Raw genomic sequence first — 22,544 nt, 5'->3', positions numbered from 1 at the left:
TAAAAGGGTGTGTTTGTCCCTGTTGTCAAGGAAGACCATATGTGGGTGGCTGGCATGGACATGGCATCTAGCATCTTCCCTCACCTCCTCCCCTGCGGCACGTGGCTTCCCTCTCAAATTTACCTGCATTTACTCCAGGAGAACTCGGTATTTCATATGCTGTTCAGTTCTACTCCAGGCATGGTCCACGGGTCAGCAGCAGCAGCCCTCGAGAACTTGCTCAAATGCAGAATCTCAGGCCCTGCCCCAGGCCTCCTGACTGGGTTTGCCTGGGACTCTGTGTTGTTAACAAGCGCACCACTTGGTTTTTATGCACATTAAAGTTTGAGAAGTGCTGGAGGCACTTCTGTTTTTTGTTTTTTTTTTTAAATTTTATTCTTATGTTACTCCCCATACATTACATCATTAGTTTTAGATGAAGTGTTCCATGATTCATTGTTTGTGCACAACACCCAGTGCTCCATGCAGAATGTGCCCTCCTCAATACCCACCACCAGGCTAACCCATCCTCCCACCCCCCTCCCCTCTAGAACCCTCAGTTTGTTTTTCAGAGTCTATCGTCTCTCATGGTTCGTCTACCCCTCCGATTTCCCCCGCTTCATTCTTCCCCTCCCGCTACCTTCTTCTTCTTCTTTTTTTTCTTAACATATATTGCATTATTTGTTTCAGAGGTACAGATCTGAGATTCAACAGTCTTGCACAATTCACAGCGCTTACCAGAGCACACACCCTCCCCAGTGTCCATCACCCAGTCACCCCATCCCTCCCACCCCACCCCCCACTCCAACAACACTCAGTTTGTTTCCTGCGATTAAGAATTCCTCATATCAGTGAGATCATATGATACATGTCTTTCTCTGTTTGACTTATTTCACTCAACATAATACCCTCCAGTTCCATCCACGTGGTTGCAAATGGCAAGATCTCATTCCTTTTGATGGCTGCATAATATTCCATTGTATATATAGACCACTTCTTCTTTATCCATTCATCTGTCGATGGACATCTTGGCTCTTTCCACAGTTTGGCTATTGTGGACATTGCTGCTATAAACATCGGGGTGCACGTACCCCTTCGGATCCCTATGTTTGTATCTTTGGGATAAATACCCAGTAGTGCAATTGCTGGATCATATGGTAGCTCTATTTTCAACTTTTTGAGGAACCTCCATACAGTTTTCCAGAGTGGCTGCACCAGCTTGCATTCCCACCAACAGTGTAGGAGGGTTCCCCTTTCTCCGCATCCCCGCCAACATCTGTCGTTTCCTGACTTGTTCATTTTAGCCATTCTGACTGGTGTGAGATGGTATCTCATTGAGGTTTTGATTTGGATTTCCCTGATGCTGAGCGATATTGAGCACTTTTTCATGTGTCTGTTGGCCATTTGGATGTCTTCTTTGGAAAAATGTTCATGTCTTCTGCCCATTTCTTGATTGGATTCTTTGTTCTTTGGGTGTTGAGTTTGATGAGTTCTTTATAGATTTTGGATACTAGCCCTTTATCTGATATGTCATTTGCAAATATCTTCTCCCATTCTGTCGGTTGTCTTTTAGTTTTGTTGACTGTTTCCTTTGCTTTGCAAAAGCTTTTTATCTTGATGAAGTCCCAATAGTTCATTTTTGCCCTTGCTTCCCTTGCCTTTGGCGATGTTTCTAGGAAGAAGTTGTTTCGACTGAGGTCAAAGAGGTTGCTGCCTGTGTTCTCCTTTAGGATTTGGATGGACTCCTGTCTCACATTGAGGTCTTTCAACCATTTGGAGTCTATTTTTGTGTGTGGTGTAAGGAAATGGTCCAGTTTCATTCTTCTGCATGTGGCTGTCCAATTTTCCCAACACCATTTGTTGAAGAGACTGTCTTTGTTCCATTGGACATTCTTTCCTGCTTTGTCGAAGATTAGTTGACCATAGAGTTGAGGGTCCATTTCTGGGCTCTCTATTCTGTTCCATTGATCTATGTGTCTGTTTTTGTGCCAGTACCATGCTGTCTTGATGATGACAGCTTTGTAATAGAGCTTGAAGTCCGGAATTGTGATGCCGCCGGCTTTGCTTTTCTTTTTCAATATTCCTCTGGCTATTCGGGGTCTTTTCTGGTTCCATACAAATTTTAGGATTATTTGTTCCATTTCTTTGAAAAAAGTGGATGGTATTTTGATGGGGATTGCATTGAATGTGTAGATTGCTCTAGGTAGCATTGACATCTTCACAATATTTGTTCTTCCAATCGATGAGCATGGAACGTTTTTCCATTTCTTTGTGTCTTCCTCAATTTCCTTCATGAGTATTTTATAGTTTTCTGAGTACAGATCCTTTGTCTCTTTGGTTAGATTTATTCCTAGGTATCTTATGGTTTTGGGTGCAGTTGTAAATGGGATCGACTCTTTAATTTCTCTTTCTTCTGTCTTGTTGTTGGTGTATAGGAATGCCACTGACTTCTGTGCATTGATTTTATATCCTGCCACTTTACTGAATTCCTGTATGAGTTCTAGCAGTTTTGGGGTGGAGTCTTTTGGGTTTTCCACATAAAGTATCATATCATCTGCAAAGAGTGAGAGTTTGACTTCTTCTTTGCCAATTTGGATGCCTTTGATTTCTTTTTGTTGTCTCATTGCTGTGGCTAGGACTTCTAATACTATGTTGAATAGCAGTGGTGATAGTGGACATCCCTGCCGCGTTCCTGACCTTAGGGGCAAAGCTCTCAGTTTTTCCCCATTGAGAATAATATTTGCTGTATGTTTTTCATAGATGGCTTTTATGATATTGAGGTATGTACCCTCTATCCCTATACTCTGAAGAGTTTTGATCAAGAAAGGATGCTGTACTTTGTCAAAAGCTTTTTCTGCATCTATTGAGAGGATCATATGATTCTTGTTCTTTCTTTTGTTAATGTATTGTATCACATTGATTGATTTGCGGATGTTGAACCAACCTTGCAGCCCAGGGATAAATCCCACTTGGTCACGGTGAATAATCCTTTTAATGTACTGTTGGATCCTATTGGCTAGTATTTTGGTGAGAATTTTTGCATCTATGTTCATCAGGGATATTGGTCTGTAATTCTCCTTTTTGATGGGGTCTTTGTCTGGTTTTGGGATCAAGGTAATGCTGGCCTCATAAAATGAGTTTGGAAGTTTTCCTTCTGTTTCTATTTTTTGGAACAGTTTCAGAAGAATAGGTATTAATTCTTCTTGAAAGGTTTGGTAGAATTCCTCTGGGAAGCCATCTGGCCCTGGGCTTTTGTTTGTAGGGAGATTTTTGATGACTGCTTCAATTTCCTTAGTGGTTATAGGTCTGTTCAAGTTTTCTATTTCATCCTGGTTCAGTTTTGGTAGCTGATACATCTCTAGGAATGCATCCATCTCTTCCAGGTTATCTAATTTGCTGCCATAGAGTTGCTCATAATATGTTCTTATAATTGTTTGTATTTCTTTGGTGTTGGTTGTGATCTCTCCTCTTTCATTCATGATTTTGTTGATTTGGGTCATTTCTCTTCTCTTTTTGATAAGTCTGGCCAGGGGTTTATCAATCTTGTTAATTCTTTCAAAGAACCAGCTCCTAGTTTTGTTGATCTGTTCTACTGTTCTTTTAGTTTCTATTTCATTGATTTCTGCTCTGATCTTTATGATTTCTCTTCTCTTGCTGGGTTTAGGCTTTATTTGCTGTTCTTTCTCCAGCTCCTTTAGGTGTAGGGTTAGGTTGTGTACTTGAGACCTTTCTTGTTTCTTGAGAAAGGCTTGTATTGCTATATACTTTCCTCTTAGGACTGCCTTTGCTGCATCCCAAAGATTTTGAATAGTTGTGTTTTCATTTTCATTGGTTTCCATGTATTTTTTTAATTCTTCTTTAATTTCCTGGTTCACCTATTCATTCTTCAGTAGGATGCTCTTTAGCCTCCATGTATTTGAGTTCTTTCCGACTTTCCTCTTGTGATTGAGTTCTAGTTTCAAAGCATTGTGGTCTGAAAATAGGCAGGGAATGATCCCAATCTTTTGGTACTGGTTGATACCTGATTTATGACCTAGGATGTGATCTATTCTGTGGAATGTTCCATGGGCACTAGAGAAGAATGTGTATTCCGTTGCTTTGGGGTGAAATGTTCTGAATATGTCTGTGAAGTCCATTTGGTCCAGTGTGTCATTTAAAGTCTTTATTTCCTTGTTGATCTTTTGCTTAGACGATCTGTCCATTTCAGTGAGGGGGATGTTTAAGTCCCCCACTATTATTGTATTGTTGTCGATGTGTTTCTTTGCTTTTGTTATTAATTGCCTTATATAATTGGCTGCTCCCATGTTAGGGGCATATATATTTACAATTGTTAGATCTTCTTGTTGGATAGATCCTTTAAGTGTGATATAGGGTCCTTCCTCATCTCTTATTACAGTCTTTGGTTTAAAATCTAATTTGTCTGATATAAGCATTGCCACACCAGCTTTCTTTTGGTGTCCATTAGCATGGTAAATGGTTTTCCACCCCCTCACTTTCAATCTGGGGGTGTCTTTGGTTCTAAAACGAGTCTCTTGCAGACAGCATATCGATGGTTCTTGTTTTTTAATCCAGTCTGTTAGCCTGTGTCTTTTGATTGGGGCATTGAGCCCATTTACATTCAGGGTAACTATTGAAAGATAGGAATTTAGTGCCATTGTATTGCCTGTAAGGTGACTGTTACCGTATATTGTCTGTGTTCCTTTCTGGTCTATGTTGCTTTTAGGCTCTCTCTTTGCTTAGAGGACCCCTTTCAAGATTTCTTGTAGGGCTGGTTTTGTGTTTGCAAATTCCTTTAGTTTTTGTTTGTCCTGGAAGCTTTTTATCTCTCCTTCAATTTTCAATGACAACCTAGCTGGATAGAGAGTATTCTTCGCTGCATATTTTTCTCATTTAGTGCTCTGAATATATCCTGCCAGTCCTTTCTGGCCTGCCAGGTCTCTGTGGATAGGTCTGTTGCCAATCTAATGTTTCTACCCTTGTAGGTTACATATCTCTTCTCCCGAGCTGCTTTCAGGATTTTCTCTTTGTCTGTGAGACCCGTAAGTTTTACTATTAGATGTCGGGGAGTTGACCTATTTTTATTGATTTTGAGAGGGGTTCTCTGTGCTTCTTGGATTTTCATGCCTGTTTCTTTCCCCAAATTAGGGAAGTTCTCTGCTATAATTTGCTCCATTATACCTTCTGGCCCTCTCTCTCTTTCTTCTTCTTCTGGGATCCCAATTATTCTAATGTTGTTTCGTCTTATGGTATCGCTTATCTCTCGAATTCTGCCCTCGTGATCCAGTAGTTGTTTATCTCTCTTTTTCTCAACTTCTTTATTTTCCATCATTTCATCTTCTATATTACTGATTCTCTCTTCTGCCTCATTTATTCTAGCACTTAGCGCCCCCATTTTTGATTGCACCTCATTAATAGCCTTTTTGATTTCTACTTGGTTGGATTTTAGCTCTTTTACTTCTCCAGAAAGAGTTTCTCTAATAACTTCCATATTTTTTTCAAGCCCAGCTAGTATCTTTAAAGTGATGATTCTGAACTCTAGATCTGACATTGTACTAATGTCCGTATTGAGTAGGTCCCTGGCAGTCGGTACTACCTCTTGTTCTTTTTGTTGAGGTGATTTTTTCCGTCTCGTCATTTTGTGCAGAGGAGAACAGATTAATGAGAGAACAAAATGCTAGCAGAGTAACCACGTCCCCAGAAAATATACTTTAAGCAAATCAGAAAAGACCTGAAGCAGTGGGATAAGAAAGGGAAAGAGAGAAAAAAGAAAAAGAAAAAAAAGAAAAAAATAAAGATAAAAACAAAAACAAACAAAACAAAACAACAACAACAAAAGAAAAACCAGAATGTGATCAAATATGAACTATATGGTATATAGATCAGTGCCACACCTAGATTTGGGGTGTATTTTGGTCTTTTAGAAGAAAGTGCCTCCCAAAATTTTAAAGAAAGAAAAACTTATATATGTACAAAAATAAGGATTGATATGATGAAGGGATGCAATATGACTGTAAAAATGGAAATTATAAAAAAATTTTATAAAAGGAATTGATAATAAGTTGTTTGAAAAAAGAAAGAAGAGGATTTAAAAAAAGAAAAAAGAAAAAGAAAAAAAAGGGAGAGGATGTGATCAGGCAGGGGAATAGAAAACACCATATACTAGAGATTTAGGGTATATTTTAATCTGTTAGAAGAAACTATCTCAAAATTTCAAAGAGAGAACAACTTATATATAAGCCAAAAATATGGGTAACTACTATGAAGGGATAGAATATGACTCTAAAAATGAAAAATAAAAATGTTTTTTTTAAAAAAAGGGATTGATAAGATGTTGGTTGAAAAAGGGAAAAAGAAAAATTCAAAAAGAAATAAAAAGACAAAAAGACAGTTAAAAAAAATTAACTTTGAAAGACTAAAGAATCATGGTAAAAAAAAGCCATGAATTCTATGTGCGCTGGATTCCCCTAGCGCTGGAGTTCTGCCGTTCTCATTGATCGGTAAACTTGGTCTTGGCTGGCTGTTCTCGCTGATCTTCTGGGGAGGGGCCTGTTGCCGTGGTTTCCAAATGTCTCTGCCGGAGGCGGAATTGCCCCGCCCTTGCCCCCTCCTGGCTAAGTAATCTGCTCGGGTTTGCTCTCTGGGGCTTTTGTTCCCTGCGAGCTTTCCGTACAGCTTTGGAGGCGGAGCGTGAAAATGGCGGCCTCCCAATTTCCGCTCCGGAGGAGCCGAGAACTCGGGGCCCCACTCCTCAGTGAGCCCCCAGAGAAAAGCCGTCAGTCACTCCCGTCTCCTCGGTCTCCGGCCGCACTCCGTGCTCGCCCGGCCTATGACTGCGCGTTTCTATCTCTGGCACCCGACCCCGGGTGGAGTCTCCAAACCCAGCAGATCCCTGCGGTGCACTCCCGCGTGGCTCCTCCCGGGGGAGGAAGGTGAGTCTCCCCGGATCTGCTGCTTGTTGGGTCCCTGCTGGAGGAGCAGGGGCCCGACTGGGCCGCGGATCACGGTTTATGGCAACCCCGAGCTGAGAGCCCACGCCTGGGCTCCACCTCTGCAGCCGGCTTCCCTGCTCCATTACCTGGGAGCTCTGCCACACTCAGGCACCCCCGGTCTTTCTGTGACCCCGAGGGTCCTGAGACCACACTGTCCTGGAGGGTTCCACCCCCCGCTTAGCCACCGGAGTGACGTCCCTCAGCGGAGCCGACTTCTAAAAGTTCCGATTTTGTGCTCCATGGTTCTATCACTTGCCAGAAGCGGCCGACGGAGGCCCCTCCCCCGCCGTCTATCCTCCCGAATATCGCCTCGGATTCACTTCTCCGCATGTCCTACCTTCCAGAAAGTGGTTGCTTTTCTGTTCAGAGAGTTGTTGCTCTTCTTTTCTTCGATCTCCTGTTGAGTTTGTAGGTGTTCAGAATGGTTTGATCCCTATCCAGCTGAATTCCTGAGAGGAGACGAAATCCAGGTCTCCTACTCCTCCGCCATCTTGCTCCGCCCCCTCGGCACTTCTGTTTTCTATCAGTACAGCTTCCCCCACGATCCAAAAGTAAATTGTTCCTATGAAACATCTCATACACCAAAACTGCATCTGGGAAATGGAGAGTATCCCCTGCTTTCTGGAAGTTCCCATTACCTCCACTTCACTTTCCTGAAAGACCAACATTAGTCTGATAATGGCTTTCTTTGTAAAAAAGTGCAGATCTTCAGATTTCTTTCTGTTAGCAAAAATGAAGTGGAGGATCCCTGTATATCATTTGTAGGAAAGGATAGTGATTCTTTCTCCTCTCCAGATTCAGATTTTCTAGAACCATGTAAGCCACATCAACTTTAAACCTTTTGTTATCTGGTAATTTCTGGTTCTGTTGAGGTTTGGAGGCCTTTTCGTATTGCGTAAATAGACCCTTGGGCTAGGTCTTATAAGAATACATGAACTATGACAGTCTTAGGGATTTTTGTCTACTTACACCAAGTAATGTTCATTTCTCTTCTCTCTTTCTAATTCTTGTCTTTTCATACACACCCTCCCCTTAACCTGAGTTTTCCTAAAACCATCTTTTCAGATTTCAAAACATAGATGATCAGTGGGAATGCTTTCAGCTGGAAATGAAAGAAAACCCAACTCAAAATGGCTTCAGGCATAGGGCATTTATTGGCTCAGGTAACTGGGAGGCCTGCAGACAGGCCGGGCTTTAGGGTTTGAATCTCTGGGGTTTGGATTTCTTCCCCTTTTCCATTCTGCTTTTCCTGGTGTCAGCTCCAGCCCGAAGCTGGCTTCCATCCCATTGGCAGAATGGGTGCTGCAGTTCTGGGCCAACACCCCAGCACGCTGCAGAGAAGGAGGAAGCTGGCTGCAGGCAAGCGCTTGCTTTCCCAGAGGCCCCAGCACTCCTCCTCCATTCATCCATTACCTCATGTGGACTGTGCAGTGGGTGCCAGCCCCCATTCCAGGTTCCGGGCAAGCAGAAGGGACTCAAACAGACAAAAATCCTCGCCCTCATGGGGCCTGCATTCTAGTTAGAGGAGAAAGACATACATAAAGGGAAGAGAGAAAATACACAGTGTCTAAGTGATAAGAGTGAATGCGCAGAATAACAGAGATCAGGGAAAGAAGACTCGCTGGGCTCTGGGGTGTGGAGGTAAGGCCTCTTGGGGAATGAGGTGAGGGCGGAGCCATGTGGGCACAGGTCCTCAACACCTACTCTTTTTATACCATGGTTTTAGAGTATGTCGTGTCCTTCCATTTTTTGCTTCACTTCTCTTGACATTTGGGATGGATTGTTCTTGCTCTGAAGTTTGGTTACTTTAAATTTCATGACCTCATGTTCTGGTCTCCCACCCAATCTCGTTCTTCCCTTGGGAAATTATATTTGTGTCTGTCATCTGCCCTCTGGCCATGCTGGTGAGCCCTGGAACAAATCATTCATTCAATTGTTAGCGGTGCTTACCTCTTCTGTCAACAAATTCCATGCCAAGGTTCCCTATCATTTCACTTTTGACTTTGAAAAGAGAACATAATATTTATGTTAACTTTCCTTTAAATGTATATACACTAAATGCTTTTTAACACTTCTTACTTGATATAGTGATTTCTAGGAGGTTTCCAAATGTAATATGAGATTAGAATATGGTATAAATGATTTTCTGCTTTTGCTCGTGCTTGCCCATTCTTAGCCTTCATACAGGCTTTTTCTTCCTCTTGTTTATTCATGAGTGGTGGACACAGTTGGATGAACTTGCCACTCATTCCATCTTCCTGCCCTTCCAAACCATGTTTTTCTGAAATTTGCCATTTTTAATTTGGGGGAATATGTTTCAAACTTATTTATTGTACTAGAAATTATTTTCTATGAAAAAGTATTTACTGCTAAAATAAATCATACCACTAATTGTCAACTTTGCTCATAAATGAAAATGTCTCTAGATGGTTGACTTTTAAATGATTCATCACCTCAGCATTTTTCTTTTATTTGCTTCTCTATGGGTGACTCTTTTGTGCCTGGTTGTCATTTCTTCTAGCATGTCACTGTTTCGGGCCCATGTATCATCAACAGTGTTTTAGTGATATCAGTCCTGGTGCTTTTAATCAGCTTCCTTGAATAGAACCTAACAGAAAACTTTATTTTGTGGTTATTGTTTTGTTTTGTTGATTGGTTGGTTTAAACTGAAATACTGATGACTGTCAAGTTGTTTTATGTTTCTGTTACATAGATTACTCCTTTGGATTTCAGAAAAACTCAATTTACTTTTTTTCTGTCATTTTGATTTCATTTACTGGCATCATAAAGTTGCTGTATATTCTGCAAGGCTCCATCCATGCACAAATACTCCTGTAGGTGTCTAAAACCATTCATTCAATTTGAGGTTGAAAAATTAACTGTTAAATCTTTTTCCTTCTACTTTTATATATGATTTTCTATTTTGTTATGTGTACAGTCTAATTAAGTACTATAAATTCTGATCTTTGAGATCAGAGTCTGCCAAAAATGGGACAAGAAGAAAAACTCACTGGGAAACAGGCCCAGGGCTGCCAAACTTTGAAGACCCAAGAAGGAACCAGTAGGCAGGGGCTTCACCATTTCTTCATGGAGAGGTGATATTTCCCAGGGAATCATGGGTTTGGGCATTAAGGTACATCAGAGAGAGAAAGTGTAAGAGAGAGGTGACTTGGGAGCTTGAAGGCCTATGGGGAAGGGTTAAGAAACAAGATAGCCCCATGCAGGACTCCCTCAGGAGACTGGATGGAGGAAGCCATGTGAATGGATAAGGAGAACCCCAGCTGATCTGTCTCTCTGATTCAAGGTGGCCTTAAAACCAGGCCCAAACCTTAGCAAAAGAATAAACTATCCTGGTTATTGAATATAAGTTCACTTCCAGGAAGGCTGGGCAAGATGACATGCAGAACAGGTGGAGGGAGGTAGGAGTTCTCCTTCCTGGTTATACACCATGAGACAGAAGGAAGGGGCCTAGCATAAAGGTGATAATGAAAAAATGAAGATCAGAAACTCCTTGTTTGAGACTTGTGAAGAGGTGAAAGTAGGCCCACATTTATATACCTCCGGTGGATCCACCATCTTTTGCAGTCCCACTGGGCCTAATTCTGACATGTAAACATAAACATAGACTTTGTCTTTTTGGATATTTATTTAGCCCATTAAAAGCTCATTCCACAGAAGGTCTTGGTATCATTTTATAAACCCTCAATGAATTTTCTTTTTATTAAAAAATATATTTATTTATTTATTTATTTGACAGAGAGAGAGGGAGAGAGACAGCAAGAGAGGGAACACAAGCAGGGGGAGTGGGAGAGGGAGAAGCAGGCTTCCTGCAGAGCAGGGAGCCCGATGTGGGGCTCGATCCCAGGACCCTGGGATCATGACCCGAGCCAAAGGCAGTCGCTTAACCAACTAAGCCACCCAGGTGCCCTGAATTTTCTTAATCTTTAGATTTATCTGAAAATATGGCAAGAAATAAAGATAGCTGCTCCCTAATTCAACAATAATATAATCCCCTTTTGGTGTGTGCATGTGCGTGTGTGTGTGTGTGTAGGACATCCATATATATTTTAAGATAATTTCATTTTAGTTAAGGATCACGCATATTGAGAATAAAATACTAAGCATCCTTACAAGTTTGTTTTGAAGTTGTTTTATTTTTCAAAGGGTTTTCTGTAACTGAAACATAGGCTGAGTTCTCCACAACTCCTGGTCCATTTCTAACCTCATATATATCATTTAAAACTTTAAGGAATTTCAAAATTATTTCTCGGAAGATGGTTCTGGAACCAACAGAAGATCAGCTCCATAAAGGCAGGAATTGTGGCCTGTCTTGTTCCCTGATGGATCTCCAACACCCAGAACACACCAGGCATTCAGCAGCTGTTTAATCAGTAGTTCTGATAACTGAATGAACCATTCTCAATAAAGGCACTTTAATAATAGATTTTTAAGGAATATATTTAAATTGAGAATCTAATCATTTTTTACTTTTTCTGGATGCTCCTGTCAATTGCAGTATAAAAGAAATGAGGCTGTGTAACTATTGCCACATTTGTATTTTCTGTCTCTTGGCCACAGGTCCCCGTCCTCTCATCCAGGTAAAGGCAAAACAAACAAGCTGCCATCCCTAGCATTTGATATGTAAGCAATCATATCCACACTGGCCATTTGCCTCAAAGCCCTGGGTGAAAAAGTCACCCGTGGAATAAACCTACATTTGGCTTTCTAAGTTAAGCAAGGAACAATGGAAAAATTGCTCTGAGTCAAACACTAGGCAACAGAGAGCAGCCTTGTCCAAAAGAAATACAGGGTGAGCCACATATGTAATTTTAAATGTTCTAATTAAAACATTAAAAAGTGGGTGCAATTAATTGTAATATTTATTATTTAACCCCTAATATCCAACATATTATTGTTTCGACGTGTTATCGCTATAAAAAGTATCAGTAAGATACTTTACATTCTTTTTTTGTATCAAGTCTTCAGAATTCAGTGGGTATGTTACACATGCAGCACATCTCAATTCAGAGATGCCACCTGTTAATTGCTCAGTAGCCACGTGTGGCTTGCGGCTCCCATATTGGACCGTGTAGCAAATCTATCTCTATAAATGTGCCTATTCCAGACATCTCATATAAATGGAATTATACAATATATGGCCTTTGAGATGTGGCTTCTTTCACTCAGCATAACATTTTCAAGGTTCCTCCATGTTGTGGGCTGTGTCAGTACTTTGTTTCTTTCTGTGGCTGGATTATACTTCCATTGTGGATAGACCACATTTTGTTTATCCATTCAGAAGTTGATAGACATTTGGGTTCTTTCCACCTTTGGGGCTATTGTGAACAATGCTGCTATGAACATTCAAGTACAAGGTTTTGTGTGGACGTATGTTCTTAATTTCCTTGGGTATTTTCCTAGTATTTTTGTGGTCTTGTTTTTCCATTTAGATCTTTAATCCTTCTGAATTAGATCTTGGCATAAGGTGGCCATATCAGAACAGAGTTCTTACCCTTCACTTAAAAATTGCTCATAACATTTATATTATTAAGGTGATATTAATTGATCATCTTTATACCAGTTAATTATAGATGTAGATTGTTCTTTGCAAATATGCTACTTTGTTCATAGTATGGAAGCATGCATTAAAATTTAAGCATAAGATATTCACTATAATTGAAGGCTAAGTAGGTTAGAATATTTCACTTCATTAATGGTAGGAGGAACAGCACTCTCCTATTTAGTAATAACACCCTAATGACTGGGAGTGTTCAGTGCAAGGCCAGCTGCATAATAGGCAATGTGGGACTCCAGTGTAAAATGAGGAAGTCATCTTCCCATGGGCTTACCACTCCAATCCGAGGCAAATAGGCATTCTCCAATGGCTTGCAACCTCTGCACTAAATACTGGATTTGGGAGTAGGCAAGAGATCCACACTGAGCTGCCAGCTGAACACCCCATGGCACTGCCTGCCCTGGGTGGGGATGGCCACTAGTTTGTTCTGACTAGGGACTCCATGGGGCATGTATGTGGTCCTTGACCTTCCCTCTGCCTATGTCCAGGACCTCATGAAGGTAGAACATAATGGCTGAACATGGTCCTCCCCCCACTGATGCAACCCAGTTGTCACCTCTGGCAGAGGGCCAGAGCAATCATGGGGAAGGGATGGGGAGGCACCATGGGGCCCAAGGTACCAGTGGCAGGAAACAGGTGGGAGAGAACCCATGGAGTGATGGTGGGAGGTGGGTACCATGCATGAGCTGTGGCTCCAAACCCCTGGACATGCTCTATTGTCTTACTTGACTGCATGTAAAAATGCAAAATCAGAGATTAAATTATTAAGAATTTTAAGACTCGAGAAGCCAGCCCAGGTTCAATGTAATTTCTTAACTTCTTTTTTTTTTTTTTTTAAGATTTTATTTATTTATGTGACAGAGAGAGAAAGAGAGCGCACAAGCAGGGGGAGTGACAGGCAGAGGGAGAGGGAGAAGCAGGCTCCCCACAGAGCAGGGAGCCCGATGCGGGTCTCAATCCCAGGACCCTGGGATCATGACCTGAGCCGAAGGCAGACTCTTAACCGAATGAGCCACCCAGGTGCCCCATAATTTCTTAACTTCTTAACATACTTTAAACATTTGGGGAAGAATTCAGCTTTATATATGAAGTAAATATGAAATAAAGCATGATGCTGAACTATTTACTTATAATTTTTATATCTAGCATCTTTTTTTTATTGAGGTATGATTGATGTAACGTTATCTTAGTTTCAAGTGTACCACATAATGATTCAGCTTTTGCATGCACTGTGAAATGATCACCACAGTAAGTCTAGTTACCATCCATCACCATGCAGAATTACATTTTTTTTTTCTTGTGATGAGAACGTTTAAGATTTACTCTCTGGGCAGCTTTTAAATATGCACTACAGTGTTGCTGACTATAGTCATAATGCTGTACATTACATGCCCATGGCTTTGTTATTTTGTAACTGGAACTTTGTACCTCTTGACACCCTTCACCCATTTTACCAATTCCTAACCCCCTCCTCTCTGGCAGCAATTATTCAGTTCTCTGTATCTGTGAGTTTTGTTTTGTTTCTTTGTTTTGGTTTTTAGATTCCACATGTAAGTGAAATCATACAATATTTGTCTTTCTCTGTCTGACTTATTTCCCTTAGCGTAATACCCTCAAGATCCATCCATGTTGTTGCAAGTGGCACGATTACATTCTTTTTTATGGCTAAGTAATATTCCATTGTATATATACCACATCTTCTTTATCCATCCATCCATTAATGGATACTTGTTTCCATATCTTGACTATTATAAATAATGCTCCAATGAATATAGGGGTGCATGTATCTTTTTGAATTTATGTTTTCGTTTTTTGGGATAAATACCCAGAAATGGAGTTGCTGGATTATATGTAGTTCTATTTTTAATTTTTTGAGGAACCTCCACACTGTTTTCCATAGCAGCTGCATCAATTTACATTCCCACCAATAGTGCATGAGGGATCCCTTTTCTCTACAACCTTGCCAACACTTATTTCTTTTTTTTAAAGGTTTTTAAAATTTATTTATTTGAGAGAGAGAGAGAGCATAAGCAGGGGGAGGGGCAGAAGGAGGGTGGAGAAGCAGACTCCACGCTGAGCAGAAAGCCCAATGCAGGGCTCGATCCTAGGACCCTGAGATCATGACTTGAGCCAAAGGCAGCTGCTTAACCGACTGAGCTACCCAGGTGCCACTCTTTAATTTTTATAATAGCCCTTATTACAAGTGTGAGGTGACATCTCACTGTGGTTTTGACTTGCTGTGTCTGGTGGTCACCTGTCTATCTTCTTTGGAAAACTGTCTATTCAGATAATCTGCCCATTTTTAAATCAGATATTTTTTGCTATTGTGTTGCATGAGTTCTTTATACATTTTAAATATAAACCCCTTATTAGATATATGATTTGCAAATATGTTCTCCTTTCAGAGTTAGGCCTTTGTCACTATGAACTTCCTCTTCTTTTTAATTTGATGTAGTCCCACTTGTTTATTTTTGCACTTGTTGCCTTTGCTTTTTTTTTTTTTTTTAAAGGTTTTCATTTATTTATTTGACAGAGAGAGAGAGACAGCGAGAGAGGGAATACAAGCAGGGGGAGTGAGAGAGGGAGAAGCAGGCTTCCCGCGGAGCAGGGAGCCCGATGTGGGGCTCGATCCCAGGATCCATGACCTGAGCTAAAGGCAGACACTTAATGACTGAGCCACCCAGGCACCCCTGCCTTTGCTTTTGTATTCAGTTTCAAAAAATCATTGCCAAGTCCAAGGTCAAGGAGCTCACCACATATGTTTTCTTCTAAGAGTTTTATGGTTTCAGGTCTTATATTAAAGTCTTTAATGCATTTTGTGTTAATTTTTGTGTGTGGTGTAAGATAGTGATCTAGTTTCATTCTTTTGCATGTGGCTGTCCAGTTTTCTCAATACTATTTACCAAAGAGATTATTCTTTACCCATTGTATATTCTTGCCTCCTTTGTCATATATTAAGTGACCATGTAAACATGGGTTAATTTCTGGGCTCACTATTCTGTTCTATTGATCTATCTGTTTGTCTTATGCCAATACTATACTTTTATGAATACTGTAGCTTTGTAATATAGTTTGAAATCAGAGAGCATGATGCCTCTGGCTTTGTTCTTTCTCAAGATTGCTTTGGCTACTTAGGGTCTTTTGTGGTTCCATACAAATTTTAGGAATATTTGTTCTATTTCTAGGAAAATGTCATTGGAATATTGATAGGGATTGCATTGAATCTGTAGATTGCTTTGGGTAATATGGACATTTGAACAATATTGATTCTTCCAACCCATGAGCATGGAGTATCTTCCCATTTATTCGTGACTTCAATTTCTTTCATCAATGTATTATTCTTTTCAGCATGCAGGTCTTTCACCTCCTTGGTTAAATTTATTTTTAGGTATTTTATTCTCTTGATGCAATTGTAAATGAGATATTTTCTTAATTTTTCTTTCTGATAGTTCATTATTAGTGTATAGAAATGCAATAGATTTTTGTGTATTGATTTTGTATCATGCAACTTTACAGAATTTATTTATTAGTACTAACAGTTTTTTGGTGGTCTTTTGGGTTTTCCATATGTAAAATCAGTCATTAGCAAATAGTGACAGTTTCACTTCTTTCTTTCCAGTTTGGATGTCTTTTATTTCTTCTTCTTGCCTAATTGCTCTGGCTAGGACTTCCAGTACTATATTTAATAAAAATGGTGAGTATAGGCATTCTTGTTTTGTTCCTGATCTTAGAGAACAGTTTTTCACCATTGAGTATGATCTTAGCTGTGGATTTGTCATATCTAGCCTTTATTATGTTGAGATACGTTCCCTCTTCCCACTTTGTTGAAAGTTTTTATCATGAATAGATGTTGAATTTTGTCATATGCTTTTTCTGCATCTATTGAACAGATTGTATGATTTTTATCCTTCATTTTGTTAATGTGGTATATCACATTGATTGATTTGTGGACATTGAACAATTCCTTTTTTTTTTTTTTTAAGATTTTATTTCTTCATTTGACAGAGAGAAAAACAGCGAGAGAGGGAACACAAGCAGGGGGAGTGGGAGAGGGAGAAGCAGGCTTCCCGCAGAGCAGGGAGCCTGATGCGGGGCTCGATCCCAGGACCCTGGGATCAGGACCTGAGTTGAAGGCAGATGCTTAACGACTGAGCCACCCAGGTGCCCCACATTGAACCATTCTTGCATCTCTGGAATAAATCCCCCTTGATAATGGTGTATGATCCTCTTTATGTATTGTTAAATTCTGTTTGCTAATAGTTTGTTGAGGATTTTTGCATCTATGTTTATCAGGGATATTGGCCTTTAATTTTCTTTTTTTGTGTTGTCTTTGTCTAGTTTTGGTATCAGGGTAATGCTGGCCTCCTAAAATGAGTTTGTAAGTATACTGTCTTCTTCAGTTTTTTGGAAAAGTTTAAGGATTGGTATTTTTTTAAATTGTTTTAATTTTTTTTCTTTTTTCAAATTTTTATTTACATTCTAGTTAGTTAACATATATTGTAATGTCGGTTTCAGGAGTAGAATTTAGTGATTTATCACTTACATATAACATTCAGTGTGCAACACAAGGGTCCTCCGTAATACCCACCACCCATTTATCCCATACCCTCTCCACTTCCCCTCCATCAACCCTCAGTTTGTACTCTATAGATAAGAATCTCATGATTCGTTTCCCTCTCTTTTTTTTCTCTTCCCTTATGTTCATCTGTTTTGTTTCTTAAATTCCACATGAGTGAAATCATATGGTATTTGTCTTTCTCTGACTGACTTATTTCGCTTAGCATAATACATTCTACTTCCATCCATATCATTGCAAATGGCAAGGTTTCATTCTTTTTGATGACTAATATTCCATTGTGTGAGTGTATATGTATATATATGTACGTGTGTGTGTGTGTATTACATTTTCTTTATGCATTCATCAGTCGATGGACATTTGGGCTCTTTCCATAATTATGGTTGATAATGCTGCTGTAAATATCAGGGTGCATGTGCCCTTTGAATCAGTATTTTTGTATCCTTTGGGTAAATACCTAGTAGTACAATTGCTGGATCATAGGGTAGCTCTATTTTTAACTTTTTGAGGAACCTCCATACTGTTTTCCAGAGTGGCTGCACCAGTTTGCATTCCCATCAGGGTTCCCCTTCCTCCACATCCTCGCCAACATCTGTTGTTTCCTGTGTTAATTTTGGCCATTCTGACAGGTGTGAGGTGGTATCTCATTGTGGTTTTGATTTGTAGTTCTCTGATGATGAGTGATGTTGAGCATCTTTTCATGTTTCTGTTGGCCATCTAGTTGTCTTCTTTGGAAAAATGTTTATTCATGTCTTCTGCCCATTTCTTAACTGGATTATTTGTTTTGTGGGTGTTGAGTTCGATAAGTTTATAGATTTTGGGTACTAACCATTTATCAGGTATGTCATTTGCAAATATCTTCTCCCATTCTGTAGGCTGCCTTTTAGTTTTGTTGATTGTTTCCTTCGCTTTGCGAGGATTGGTATTAAATCTTCTCTGAATGTTTGGTAGAATTCACCAGTGAAGCTGTCTGGTCCTTGGCTTTTGTTTGTTGAGAGATTTTTTTTTTTTTTTAATTACTGATTCAATTTCCTTACTAGTAATCAGTCTGTTCAGATTTTCTATTTCTTCATGATCTGGTCTTAGAAGAGTGTATGTTTCTAGTAATTTATCCATTTCTTCCAGGGTGTCCAGTTTGTTGGCCTGTAATTATTCATAGTAGTCCCTTATGATTCTTTGTTTCTCTGCAGTATCAGTTGTAACTTCTCTTTCATTTCTGATTTTATTTATTTGAGCCCTCTCTTTTTTCCTGGTGAGTCTAGCTAAAGGTTTTCCAGTTTTATCTCTTCAAAGAACCAGCTCTTAATTTCATTGACATTTTCTATTGTCTCTTTAGTCTCCATTTTGTTTATTTCTGTTCTGATCTTTCAGATATCTGCTATTTCTGATATTTCCTTCAATTAACTTTGGGCTTCATTTTTTCTTCTTCTAGTTCCTTTAGGTGTAAATTAGATTATTTGAGATTTTTCTTGTTTCTTGAGTTAGGCCTTTATCACTATGAACTTCCTCTTAGAACTGCTTTTGCTGAATCCCATAGATTTCAGTATGGTGTATTTCCATTTTCATTTGTCTCAAGGTATTTTTTGGTTTGTCCTTTGGTTTATTTGTTGATTCATTGGTTGTTCAGCAGCATGTTGTTTGATTTCCATGTGTTAGTGATTTTTCCAGTTCTCTTCTTGTAATAACTTTCTTGTTTCATACCATTGTGGTTGGAAAGATGTTTGATATGATTTCAATCTTCTTAAATTTATTTAAATTTGTTTTGTAGCCTAGCATATGATCTGTCTTGGAGAATGTTCCAGGTGCAGTTGGTGTATTCTGCTGCTTTTGGATTGAATGTTTTGTGTATCTTTACATTAAGTCCATCTGGTCCAGTAAGTCATTTAACGCTGATGTTTCCTTTTTTATTTTCTGTCTGGATGATCCACTAATGTAGTGGGGTATTAAAGTCTCCTGCTATAAATGTATTGCTATAAATTTCTCCCATTTAGGTGCTTCTCTGTTAGGTGCATAAATATTTACAAATGTTATATCCTCTTGTTAGATTGACCCCTTTATCATTATTTAATGTACTTCTTTATCTTTTATTACAGTCTTTGTTTTAAAGCCTGTTTTGTCTGATATAGCTAGAGCTTTGCCTGATATAACTCCAGCTTTTTTTTTTTTTTTAATTTCTATTTGCATGGAACATCTTTTTCCATCCCTTCACTTTCAGTCCGTGTATGTCCTTATTTCTGAAGTGAGTCTTTTTTACAGGAAAGATGTAAAGGGACTCTTTTAAGCTGAAAAGAAGGGGCACTAGTGTGTGTATATATATATGCATTCTAAAGGTCTACATTTTTATTCCCTCCACCCCATGTTTTGTGTTTTTGATGTCACATATTACATCTTCTTATTTTGTGTATCCCTTAACTAATCATAGAAGTTATAATTATTCTTACTACTTTTGGTTTTTAACCTTCATACTAGCTTTATTAAGTGATTAATCCACTACCTTTGCTATATGTTTACCTTTACCAGTGAGATTTTTACTTTCATATGTTTTCTTGTTGCTTTCTTATATTTCTTATAAGGCCAGTTTAGTGGCGATGAACTCCTTTAGCTTTTGCTTGTCTGGGAAATTCTTCATCTCTCAATTCTGAATGATAGCCTTGGTGGGCAGAGGTTTCTTGGTTGGAAGTATGTTCCTTTCAGCACTTTCCATGTGTCCTGTCACTCCCTTCAGGCCTGTAAAGATTCTGCTGAAAAATCTACTGATCGTCTTAGGGTGGTTCCCTTGTACATAGCAAGTTGTTTTTCTCCTGCTGCTTTTAAGATTCTCTCTTTATCTTTAACTTTTGGCATTCTAATTATAATGTGTATTAGTGTAGATCTTTTTGAGTTCATCTGATTTGGAACATTCTGGGCTTCCTGGATTTGGATATGTGTTTCCTTCCCCAGGTTAGGAAAGTTCTCAGCCATTGTTTCTTCAAATAAGTTTTTTGCCCCGTTCTCTTTCTTGTTTCTTCTGGGACTCTTATAGTGCGAACGTTATTCTGTTTGATGTTGTCCCATGGGTCCCTTAAGCTATCTTCACTTTTTACATTCCTTTTTCTCTTCACTGCTAAGTGTGGGTGAGTTCCACTGCCCTATTTTCTACATCACTGATTCTTTCTTCTGCTTCATCTAGTCTGCTGGTGAACCCCTCTAGTATATTTTTCAGTTCAGTTATTGTATTCTTCAGCTCTGTGACTTCTGTTTGGTACTTTCCTTTATTGCCTATCTCTGTTGAAGTTCTCACTGTGGTCATTCATACTTCTCCCAAGTTTGGTGAGCATCTTTATGACCATTACTTTGAACTCTTAATCAGGTAAGCTACTTATCTTCATTTCATTAAGAGTTTTTCTGAGGTTTTTTCTTGTTCTTTCATTTGAAACATATTCCTGTTTACTCATTTTGCTTGACTCTGTCTGTGTTTGTTTCTGTTTTAGGCAAAACAGCTACCTTTCTCAGTCTTGAAGGAGTGACCTTGTATAGGGGAGGAACCTATTGTTTAACCTTGCCCTAGCTCTTGCTTGTCTCTCCACCCTTTGTGATTGTCCAAGCAGCCTGATTTATTCTTGATATGTCCCAGTTATTGAGAGTGTGCCAAGCCTGTCAGTGTTCCAAAGGGAGAATTCATTCATTGCTGACTTTCAGGCTAATTGGAAGCCAGACCCTCAAGCAGCAGCTTTCAAAGTATGCAAATACATGCAGTTCTGTGGGACTACAATCATAAATCCTGCTGGCCTTCAGACCAGGTAGTTTGGAGGTGTCTCTTGGGTGACATTTATAAAATTTGGGGCTTCAAATGAGTGTATAAGCTCTTTTCTGGGAGTTACTGGCAAGTTGTAGCAAGGCTGAGTGAGAGCACAAAGCTGGCATCCCCTGGCCTACTTTCTCTGAGAATATTCCATAGCTGCTAGATGTGTGGTGAACCTGAGGCCTGCCCTTCAGGCTGGAGCTCCAGGACAAGTACATAGGCCTTTTTCACAGAAAGACTGGGGTGTGTTTCAGTCCACCGTCTGTGCAGTGCCCTGGGGGTGCTATCATGCCAAGAACTGTCTCTGTGATTGTTACAGTCCCGTGGGACCCAAGAACACAAGCCTCCCTGGCGACCAAAGTCAGGTGATCCAGGAGAGACCCCTGTGTGGACTGCGCATGCCTGAGAGTTTTAGCAAGGCAGCAGAACAGTGCAGGGCTGGGGTGTGCCTGCCAGCTTTAGTGGGCAGAAAGAGAGCACAGGGCCACATGTGTCTCCTGGTTTTAGTGGGGCAGTAGAATAGTGCAGGGACTGTGTGTGCCTCCTGGCACTAGCAAAGTAAACAGCAGCATAAAAATGACACCTTCCAGGGCCTCTGTCCCTGGAGAGAGTTCCAGCAGGCTCCTACCCCCTCCAGCAGATGCTTTAGAATTAGCAAATGAATCTCCTTTACATAGTGTAGGTACTTTTCAAACTGCTGCTTTTGCACTGGGTGAGTGAGTCTGCATGTGACCCCTTCAAGAGCAATATCTTTATGTCCCTTCAGCCCTTCAGGTCTCTACAGGTATAAGCCCCAGTGGTTTGCAAAGACAGGTGTTTAGGGGGCTCATCTCTTTGGTGCAGGTCCCGAGGATTGGGGTATCTGATGTGGGGCACTAACCCCTTAATCCTCAAGGAGAAGCTCCATATTCATGAGATCTCTCCCAATCATGGGTCACTGTGCCAGGGTGAGGTTTTTGGCAAGACTGTGTCTCTGCCTCTCCTTCCATTTTGATGTGGCCCTTTATTGCCTGTTGTGAAGGCACCATTCAGCTAGTTTTAAGGTCTTTTTCAGAGAGAATTACTCCATATGTAGCAGTGTGTCTGTGGGAGATGAGTTCAGGATCTTCCTATGTCTCCATCTTAGATTGCCCCATCTTTCTGCACATTTCAAATTAGATGCATTTGGAATGTAACTTTGTATTTTCTCTGGTTAATGAAAATATCAGTGATTTTTACCTTCTTCTTTGCACTATTTTGCATGTGTTTTACAGGTTTTTTAGAATGAAATGAGTTACTTTTATAATTAATCAAACCCTAATATCATATATATATAAACATATATATAAACATATATATATAAAATATATACTTTACTGGATATTTATTTTATGTGATATTTTATAATTTTGTCTTCATTTTGGGAGGGAATACATATTTTAGTATTTTAACCTAAAAAAAAGTATCTCTCCTCATCTAGGTCTATTAAAATAAGATTAGCCACTTTGTTGGATACTCCTGGTGTTGAAAATCTTGTTAGCACTCTCATGCTGAATAAAAGTATATTGGAGGATTTAAAGCAATACAATGAGGCTCGCAGAGATGATGTAAGTACCTGCCATGACGAGATTGGTTTCCTTCTCCTTGTGATATGGGCCATTATGA

The 22,544-nt window shown here is 39.7% G+C and overlaps 1 protein-coding gene across 1 annotated transcript in view; it reads left to right on the top strand.

The window, feature by feature from the left end:
- The window catches only part of CFAP61 (cilia and flagella associated protein 61), a 296,310-nt gene that overhangs the window by 101,766 nt on the left and 172,000 nt on the right, over positions 1-22,544 (top strand). Inside the window, exon 12 of the mRNA XM_035006518.1 lies at positions 22,360-22,486. Within this exon, the coding sequence (XP_034862409.1) occupies positions 22,360-22,486 (127 nt within the window). The remainder of the gene's footprint in view (positions 1-22,359; positions 22,487-22,544) is intronic.

The sequence above is a fragment of the Mirounga leonina genome, unplaced genomic scaffold (genome assembly GCF_011800145.1).
Source record: "Mirounga leonina isolate KUSES-001 unplaced genomic scaffold, KU_Mleo_1.0 Mir_150, whole genome shotgun sequence".
NCBI lineage: Eukaryota > Metazoa > Chordata > Mammalia > Carnivora > Phocidae > Mirounga > Mirounga leonina.
The sequence above is the reverse complement of the archived record's forward strand: the minus strand, read 5'-3'. Positions and strand labels throughout refer to the sequence as shown.